The sequence below is a fragment of the Lissotriton helveticus genome, chromosome 8 (genome assembly GCF_964261635.1).
Source record: "Lissotriton helveticus chromosome 8, aLisHel1.1, whole genome shotgun sequence".
Taxonomy (NCBI): Eukaryota; Metazoa; Chordata; class Amphibia; order Caudata; family Salamandridae; genus Lissotriton; species Lissotriton helveticus.
This window is the reverse complement of record NC_136069.1, coordinates 34,510,461-34,520,699: the sequence shown is the minus strand read 5'-3', so window position 1 is coordinate 34,520,699 and position 10,239 is coordinate 34,510,461. Positions and strand designations below refer to the sequence as shown.

The following is a 10,239-nucleotide window of genomic DNA, read 5'->3' as shown; positions in this document are numbered from 1 at the left end:
TGTTCTGGGATAAAATGGACAGGGGATCTGGCTCCAGGCAAGATCGGGACACGGACAGGCTCGCCTTTGGCAAAATGAAAGAAATTCATTTATGTTCGCAAGAGGATTCTTGTGCCGGAGTGTTCACTACAGACACAGTGCTCTGAAAGTAAAAATTGCTGTTTAACAGGGGAAAAAGACATTAGCATTAAGGGGCTGATTTAGATCTTGGCGGATCAGTTTCTGCCGTTGCTTTTTACCGGTTTCATCGCCTGCCTACATGGCAATCGGCCCACCGTATTAAATGTTGTGGGGTCAATGTACATAAGATCACAACAGTCCCGCCGACACCGCAACGATTTTTCAATCATAGGCAAAAGCAGCTGATGGCAGGGCTCCAGCCAAGGTTACCGCCGAACTAATCACGACATGCCTTTCCTCGGAGACAATTGTGGTGGGAGTACCTTCTACTTTGAGTTGGCGGATTCAAAGAAAATTAGGTATATGTTTTAATTTTTTTAATGCTCTCCACTTCCGTTTCAGTCTGTAATCCCATTGTCCAGATCCCTCCTTTGCTGCTTTGACATCACCATGACGATATATGACTCTGCTGTCGCCGGGTACAAAGGTAAACTACTTTTAAAATTGTGTTACTGTGAATCGTTTGTTTACAATTGCTGTAGCCTCGTGTATTTTTGCATTGCTCTAACTCGTGATTTTCTTTCCTATGTCTAATGCAGTAGTGTTCATTTTACAACTTATCAAGGTAAAATGGACACACTTGTATTGACATTAAAAACAAATATTGTTGTCTTGTGGTGCTTTGATGGTGTTGTGCAGTGAGTGTACATTCATTAGTGTATGTTGTTTGTATGGCATGCAATATGTAATAAAAAGGGACATAAAGCATTACCTATGTATGTTTCATAAGCAAACACAACACATATATGTATAGACACATAGAGAAGTAGTACTTACCAGTCTCCACGTCACCAGGGACTCACTTAGTGAACAAACCGCTGCTAGGGGAAAGCCAGCACAGCGGGACATCTAAATCGGCACAGCGAAATACACCTGGCCTGATGGTAAAGAATTACTGTCAGTCAGCAGACGAGACCGTCGCATCGTAGGAGGTCCAGTGCTTGCACGACAGACGGCGGTTCAGCCACCGCACATTTAAGTACAACGGGCAGAATACCGTTGGCTCGACAGAGTACTTGGAACTGCCGCCGCGGTGGGACGGCGGTAGTCCTACCAGGATCTAAATCAGGCTCTAAATCCCTTTAGCAGTATCGCCCCATAAAGCTGAAAGAATACCATATCTATGCAAAAGTTTCATCTTTGCACAAAGTAGAGAAAGATTTTTTAAACTGGATTGCTGTTTACAGATATGACAATATTGCCAACAGTAAGTGAAATCAAACATTTTTAAAAAGTAAATAAATGCATTCCGAATTATTTTTTTCTATTTAATATAAATACTAAGACCCCATGATGATGGCCAGATGAATCAATGTCAAGTGGATGCTGCTTTGCAGGTCTGGATTTCTTTTAATACTTTAGTACATTGCAGGTAGTTTAATCACAGTTCTTTTTCAATAGAAACTAACAGAACTTTTAGAGACGTGAAAAGTTCTTGCGAGATGGTGTCAAATGATCACCCTACACATCATAATTACTAAAAGAAGAAAAAATACACTAAAAAGACAAATTGTGCTCTTCTATTTACATTGAACATTGTACTCATCTATTTACAAGCATATATAATTCCCAGATCCGTACAATGAAATCATATCATGCTTTAATAGGAGATAAAAACATAGCAGGTAATCGGGTAATATACGCTTATACTGACGAGCCAAGGGCAGGGTATTGAACATATGTAGTTAGGAGAGGGCGCATGCAACGGGTGTACGTGTCTATTAGGATTTGAGGTGTGTGAGACGGTGCTAACAGGAACCACCCTGAACCCCCTGAAATCTAGACCAAGGTCTCACAGAATTGCTGCAGGCCAGTGCACACGTCAAAATAAAGTGCAGAGTAAGTACTTCTTCTTTCAAGACTTGATCAGGCAACAATCACTGTTCCATCGATAAAATAAAGACAAAATGAACACTTTTGAGTGTTGTGTTCTTCTTTTACTGTCAAACGGTTGCCCAGCCATCACGTGCTTCGTCTGGGCTTGCCAAAGGGAATGGGTGTTATTCGCAGGTATAAAGGCTAGTGTAACTTCCGGACCCATAGGTTGCCATCGTCGATGACAGAGAGCTTACTCGCTGGGTCAGAATTGCCCTTATTGGGTATATCAGAGGGCCTCTAATCTGGACCTTTTGCCACTTCATGAACTTTCAGCTCTCATACACAGCCGGGACAGAGGCATAACCGGTCTTGAGTGAAGCACACATTTAGCTCCACCTTGGGGTCCATACCTAGGACACTTGATACCTGCGGATTACACCCATTCCCTTCGACAAGCTGGGACGGAATTACAATCGGCTTAGAGAATCAAGATATCTTCTTGGCATTGCCTCATAGCCCAGAAAAAGTCTTGGGGTACCCCCCCAGATGAAACACGAGTTGGCTGGGCAACCGTTTGGTAGTTATAGAACACAACACACAAGATTGTTCATTTTGTCTTTATTTTATCGACTGTACAGTGATTGTTGCATGATCAAATCTTGAAAGAAGGAGTAGTTACTCTGCGCCTTACTTTGACGTGTGCACAAGCTACTCTAATACTGACCTCATGGGGTTCTGGAGACATTGCATGGGTTTCATCAGAGAGTGAAGAGCCTCAAACCAGTCTACAGAACTTTACTACTGCGTTTTGTGAATTCGGCATTCCAATCATGAAAATTAAAACCTGCCTTGCTTATTTTAATGAATGCTAATTCTTAGTTACACCTTGTGGGGAACAGCATTATCAATCTTACCCTTAGGCAGTATTCACTTATTTCCCATTTAAAACATAATACATTTTTCAACCCCACTCCTTCAAAATATTCATGCAACATAAAAAAATACACATTGGTTAACATTTATGACATGACTCTACCTTCCCATCAGAACCTCAAAATGGAAATATAGGACCTTAATAAATGGTTATCGAATATTATCCTCCAAAATTACCAAGGTTATTCACTGAAATATACCTGGACCTTAGTGTTTACATAATTCATGAAGGCATCCACCATCCCCATGTGCATGAATGGAATGTAAAAACATGTCCCAAGGTCAACAATGTCAAAGGTTACCAGTATACCAAGTGATATGAACAAAGAGATATCTCTCCTTACAGCATGCGCATGGCAACATCCTGGGTGGGAGGGTAGCTTCAACATAATATTGCGTTTTTCCTAAGCTAGAAAGCGCAGTAATTGAATCTCACCTGACATTGTCAAGGTCTAGACACTGTTTCTTCATAAACCTTACAAATCTGCATTCTGCAAAGTAAATATAACCGTTCCACATTTACTGTTGCCAAAATTATTTTCTAGAATGTGTTGCTGGCAGCGACTTATGATTTTAATGACGGACTGAAACACACCTGATTCGATGCTAATCTAAGTTTTCCTGTGTGCACATTTGCCGTTGCACATGCAGTGCAAAAAAGTATGGAAACTCTTCCCACATCCATTACAACAGAATGTTATTTCTGCTTTTATGTGTTCACTAACTGACCACTGGGCATAATAGATTAAAAAAGCTCTTCCCTCATTTACTACAACAGTGGGTTTGCAGGAGGTGTCTTACAGTTCATGAATGACTGAAGCATCCTACATATTGTATGTTGTTTTTTCTGTGTTTGATTGCTGGTGGAAATTTAGAGATGCTGAGCTAGCAAAGCCCATTTGCCTTAACTGCATTTACATGTTTTTTTCTTCCGGATGGCTGGTTAGGACTCCTGCTTGAGTAAAGCTCTTTCCACAACCACTTCATGTGTGTGTTTTTTGTGTTTGTGTTTTAGCTTCTCACTCTTTAGACGTATGGATTAACTAAAGCTCTTTTAGAATTCACTACATTTGTATGGTTTTCTTCTGTATGCCATTGCTGATGCTTGAGTAAAGCCCATTCCACATCCTCTGCATGTATATGGTTTTTCCCATGTGAAATTAAATGAAGATTTAATTCATATATCAACTACCTAAAGGGGTTTATGTGCTGGTGATCTGTTGGGTTGGAAAAGAAGAGGACAAAAGAATAAAAACACTTTTTGTTAAATAGTCATATTGTTAAGGTTTTACGGAAAATAAGAAACTGTGTTTTTTTCCTTATGATCTGGTGGCATGGAGTTCCATAGCCTCATAGTACCAGCTACGAAACTCCTACGGCCCCAAGTACTCCAGCTGGGTTTGGGAATCCCATGGTTATGAGCTGATGATGATCACGGGGTTCTTTTGGGCACATAACACTGGAAACTTTGCTTAAAACATTCAAATTATGGGCTCAATCCCTGTAATACTCTAAAGGCAAAACCAAGAACCTTGAATTCAATCAATGTTTTTTATAGGAGGCCAGTGCAACAAAGGTAGAACAAACAATATAGATCGATACTTAGGAATGGCCAATAATAGCCGGGCAGCTGCATTTTGAAGACTCTGAAGTTTAATAAAGAATATGTTTTGAATATTAAGAAAAAGTTTGTGGCAGCAATCAGTTTTTGAAAAAAGTGCGGAGACAACACATTTCTGTATATCATGTGGGATACAAGGTAAATGTTTCCTCAATATTTCTAACGTAAAATAAATAAGAGGAAGTGAATGAATTAACATGGCCTTCAAAGGAGAGGTTATCCTTGAAGTAAACTCCAAAATTGTTTACCGTGGTGTCTGGGGAAGGGAGTTCTCCTAACTCCTGCGGCCACCGTATTGTTGACCAAAAAGATGTATTTCTTCTAAACAACAGAACCTCCGTCTTACCAGAGTTAGGTTTCAGGCAGTTGCCTGACATCCAGTTCCCAATTTCTCCCATACAGTCATGGAATCTGGGTGCTGTGTCATCTGGATTGCTGACAAGAGTAATCACAATTTGAGTGCCATTGGCATAAGACACCACTGTAAAGTCGTAGAACGTTATTAAATTGGCCAGAGGAGTCACATAGAGATTAAAACGGATAGGACTAAGAGAAGAGCCCTGTGGCACCCGCAAGGTAATGAGAAGGAAGTGGATTTAAAACCATTAAATTCCACCAGCAGCTCTCTGTCAGAAAGATAGTATTTTAAGACGTTTTAATGCTTTGTCCCCGATACCTACAGAGAAGAAACGCTGCAGAGGTCTAATAAAATCAATGCTGCGTTTCCTCCAGAGGTCGTCACATAACTTCTGAGGCATTTATTTAAGCTACTTCGATACTATGTTGGCTTCTAAAGCCAAACTGTGAAGTGCCCAAGAGAGCATTTTTTATTAATGAACAATAGGAGTTCAATATTGATGGCTTTTTCCAACCATTTTGGCGTGAAAGAAAAGCCGTGATATTGGCATGTGGTTATTCGGGTCATTGCAATCCACAATGTATTTTTTTTAGCAGTTGAAGAATAGACACAATCTTCCAATCTTTAGGAAAGTAGCCTTCCAAAAGCATTTTATTAAAGATGCCTTCCAAGTAATTGACAGTGAAGTACGGCGCTAGCAGGAGGATCTTGGGGGAACAGGGATCTAAGGGGTAACCGGTTTTATTGGACTAAAAAGAGCGTTTACCATACACTATGATGGAGGAGTAAAGGCCTGTAGAAGAGTACTGTTGCCAAAGGACAAAGAGGCTGCTGCTAAAGAAGGACTAACATTCTCCTCTTCAGCCCTATCTTTGACAGAAAGGTTAAGAGAAAATGTGTTGTACACTGCTTCAACTTGGTTCTGAAAAAAAATTGCTAATGAGTTACAAAGATCTTGCCTGGCTGTATAATTTTTAGAGTCTAATAGCTCACTTAACTTCCTCACTGTTGTGAAATGTTCTTTAGAAGAGTTCAAGGAAGATTTAATTCTGCTCATGTAGTAACTGGATTTTGCTTTAAAAACATATTTTATAGATTAGGATGGCTTTGTTGTGTTAGATGGTGTTTCTTTGAGTGGGTGTGAATTTACTAAAGCTTTCTCCACATTCAATTCAAGCGCAAGTTTTTCTCCTACATGCCTTTGCAGATGGTAAGGATTGATGCTCAAAGGAAGACATTTCCACGTGGACTCCATGTGTATGGTTTTTTCTGTGCATGCACTGGTGGATCTTTATAATTGATAAACAAGCAAAGTGTGTTCCACATTTACTGCATGTGTATGGTTTTTCCAGTGTGTGTTAGTTCATGGCTCTTTAGCTGCGCAGATCTACTAAATCGCATCCCACATTCACTGCAAGTGTACGGTTTTTCCCCTGTGTGTATTCGCTGGTGTATCTTCACATATGATGCATCTGTAAAGCTCTTTCCACATTCACTGCAAGTGTATGGTTTTTCACCTGTGTGTGTTAGCTGGTGGCGCTTTAGATTTGTAGATGTACGAAAGCACTTTCCACATTCACTACAAGTGTACGGTTTTTGTCCTGTATGCAATCGCAGATGGATGGTTAGGTCTGATGCTCCTGTAAAGCTCTTTCCACATTCACTGCAGGTGTATGGCTTTTCTCCTGTATGCCATCGCAGATGGAGTGCTAGGGTTGATATGTCAGCAAAGCTTTTTTCGCATTCACCGCATGTGTATGGTTTTTCCCCTGTGTGTCTCAGATGGTGGATCTTTAGATTTGAGGAATTACTAAAGCTCTTTCCACAGTCATTACACGTGTATGGCTTTTCTCCTGAATGTATTCGCAGATGGATGGTTAAGACTGATGCATGAGTAAAGCTCTTTCCACATTCACCGCATTTGTATGGTTTTTCCCCCGTGTGTATTCGCCGGTGGCGCTTTACAGTTGATAAACTAGCAAAGCTCTTTCCACATTCACTGCAAGTGTATGGCTTTTCCCCTGTGTGCGTTCGCTGGTGGGTCTTTACAGCGGATAAACGAGCAAAGCTCTTTTCACATTCACTGCAAGTGTATGGCTTTTCTCCTGTATGCTGTTGCAAATGGCTGGTTAGGTTAAATGCATGAGTGAAGCTTTTTCCACATTCACTACATGTATATGGTTTTTCCCCTGTATGTGATAGCCGGTGTCTTGTTAGAACCGAGGAGGTACTAAAGCTCTTTCCACATTCACTGCAAGTGTAAGGTTTTTCACCTGTGTGCATTCGCTGGTGGATCTTTACATCTGATAAACGAGTAAATCTCTTTCCACATTCAGTACAAGTGTGAAGTGGCTTTTCTCCTGTATGCCGTTGCAGATGGTTAGGTAAAGTTGATGCGTCAGTAAAGCTCTTTCCACATTCACTGCCTGTGCATTGTTTCCCCACCCCATGTGTTAGCAGGTGTCTCTTTAGATGTGAGGATTTACTAAAGCTCTTTCCACATTCTTGGCAAGTGTACAGGTTTTCTCCTGAAAGCCGTTGAAGATGGATAGTTAAGTCTGATGCTCGAGTAAAACCTTTACCCCATTCGCTGCATGTGTATGGTTTTCTCCGTGTGTGTGTTTGCTGATGGACCTTTAGTTTTGATAAATCAGTAAAGTTTTTGCTGCATTTATGGCAAGGATATGTTTTTCCCCCAGTGTGTGTTCGCTGAAGGGTCTTTAGTTGTCCTGAGAAAGTAAAGCTCTTTCCATTTTCGCTGCATCCGTCTGTATTTTCTGCTGTATCTGTTCGATATTTGCCCCACAGACCGGATGACTCATTAAAATTCATCTGACATTGATTACACTTAAATAGGTTTTCTATGGAGTTGTTACTGGTGGCCGTGTAGGGATGAGAAGTTAATAGAACTCTTCTCCCACAGAACCTTTATATTATTCCTTCTCGTTTTGGTTTTCCCCTGTGTATGTTTGGTGATGCTGCTTTAGTATTGAGGAGAAGCCAAAGTTTCTCTTGTGTTGTATTTTTTTCCGTTCGGGTTTAGAGTCTAAGTATTGTTTATATTTGGCATAAATCATGCTAATGTCTTTGCTAACTGACTATTGTGGTTCCTGGACCACTAACTATATTTTAATATTTATTACACATGTTTAGTGCTTGCAGAGTATTGTTCTTAATAATAATGTTGAATAATTACTGGGATTCTTACAAACATGGTAATATATGTATGGTCTTTCTATAAGGAGCTGTGTTATCAACGTGCATTAAGAACTTCCTAGTATAAGAGCAAAGAGCAAAACTCATAGCTTAGCTAAATAGTCTGTTTCTTGACCAATCATTTTTGAAGTATATACACACATAGAAAAAAAACCAATACCAAGTCTTTATGTTCTCGAATAATTTTCTGCATTTCAAGTAGCCAAACACTTCTTTCTTTGAACCTTCAGAAGCCTGCTTCCTAATTCATATTTTGTATACCTATTGTCTCGTTCTACTGATTGTAAGGTCCAGCCAAAACAGCCTTTATGATGGACTAACACCATAGCATTGATATTATTCTGTTAGAGAGAGAGCACTGTTGTGTGTACTTGATAATTATCTAAAGTAAAGGGTGGTATCTAGCATGTTTACTACCAGATGTGTTGTGCCAGTTTATTTTTTGTGATTTTAATTCATTTGGATGTTTTAGGTCCAGCAGTATGGATCCCCTCAGCCTCTTGAAGCCGCCGGATTTCACTTGATGTTCTTGCAGGATTTGTCTGTTCTTGTACGAGATTCTCTGTCTCCTACTGAGTTGTTCTATTTCCAGTTACTGTTTGACATCATTTCTGGTTGTTCTCGAGTATCAGATAGCTTTCCAGTATGGTCATATTTTCTTCATTACTCTTCATCTTATGTGCACAGGAATCTCCTGTCTGTGGATACAAAAATACCTGTAATGTCGTAATCTATAAGCAGCAAAGAGTACACATTATGTCTCGATGAAATGTAAAAAAATTCAAACTAGGTAGCACTTCAGTCCATGTTTTTAGCTCACTGTGCCACTATAGGCATTAATCATTCTTTAGGAAATCAGCTTTGATCCTGCTCCAAAAAGAACAGCCCAGTATATACCAGAGTCTACGTTCAACAGAAGAGTAGCAGAAGTAACCACACACAATGGTATTGACCGTGCTGGCCTTGGTCAGTGAGTTTTGGCTCAATTCTATGGCACAGCAAGACAATCAATACATTTTACTTTGTAATGTTCACAGCTTAGGATTGTTACAATGAAAATAAAAGACAACACAGCTGTTTGAACAAGTCATTTTTAGGATCAAAACACATGATAGAGGAAAATGATGATTGGGTGGCATGTCAAAGTGTATGATATCTGTACATTCACTGGCAAAGAGTGGCCAGGCAATGCCTATATCATCCTAACGCGCTATTGGAGGGGCTGACACATTTTAGCGTGTTAATGTTTCCTGCTGGATGCAGCGATTAGCCATGTGTATGATAATGGAGCGTTTCTTAACTTCAACACGAATAGTTCAGAGCAGAGGACTTCAAACTGTTTTGCTCTGAGCTCCCCTAAGCAAAATGTTTTGAAGTTGCCCCCCACCCCACTAAAATTATATGGGAAAGATTTGGGGAGTCACATGGGTGAAAGATGATCACAGCAAGGAAAATGAGCCCCCATGCCTACTTTTTATTGTACAACATTCATAATTGTAATGAAGTGGGCCACCAGGCAAAAGTGTCACTGCACCTTTTTCACTAATGATGGCTAATGCCTTATTGTCACCTCTGACCTTTGTTCACAACATGAGCTCCAATCTCACACCATCCCTCTCGTCTCTCAGATGCTCAAATGAAAGGGGCTACTCTGCTTCATTTTGTCCCCTTCCTTGGGCCATTGCTCCAAGGCTAAAAAAACACTGGCAGAGGAAGTATGCCCTGGGCCTCTAATGCAGCTTCAACACCAATGATACCTACAAGACCACAAAGCAGTATTTTTACTCTGTCCATTCAGCTGGGCCATTACGTCCAGGCCAGAAGCCCAGAGCAGGCTTTCCGCCGCTTTGTGTAAAAAATAATTACAAAAATGCACTTTTACCCCCAACCCCCTCGCTTGGGCCCCATTCAATGTGCAACAATGGTGCAAGGAAAATGCACCCCATGTTTTTTTTCATAGTAAGACTGCCATAACTGGGGTCCAGTGTCAACTCACAGAGGGTGGGACCCCTGTGCTGTGAAACAGATAGTCGAGCACTAAAGAAGAAACATGCCTTCTCACCAAGGTGCCTGCTACCTGAAAGGAATGTAAATGTGTACAATAGTTGGAACC

General features: G+C 40.5%; 1 protein-coding gene across 1 annotated transcript; it reads right to left on the bottom strand.

The window, feature by feature from the left end:
- Positions 1–6,236: 6,236 nt before the first annotated feature.
- LOC144772288 (uncharacterized) lies at positions 6,237–8,140 on the bottom strand. Its single transcript, XM_078656517.1, has 4 exons — positions 7,300–8,140; positions 7,184–7,212; positions 6,518–7,099; positions 6,237–6,433 (listed from the first exon to the last, which is right to left on the bottom strand). Exons 1-4 carry the CDS (start codon positions 7,740–7,742, stop codon positions 6,237–6,239), a joined length of 1,251 nt encoding a protein of 416 aa, XP_078512643.1. The 5' UTR covers positions 7,743–8,140.
- Between the last annotated feature and the right edge of the window lie 2,099 nt (positions 8,141–10,239).

Bases quoted from the DNA above. Each gene is read 5' to 3' on its own strand.
- LOC144772288 (XM_078656517.1), bottom strand. From the start codon at position 7,742: ATGAATTTTAATGAGTCATCCGGTCTGTGGGGCAAATATCGAACAGAT. The intron at 7,100-7,183 runs GTGAAAAACCTT...TATCACATACAG, and splicing joins CCACCAGCGAATGCACACAG to GGGAAAAACCATATACATGT. The intron at 6,434-6,517 runs ATACAGGACAAA...ACCAGCTAACAC, and splicing joins AACCATCCATCTGCGATTGC to ACACAGGTGAAAAACCATAC.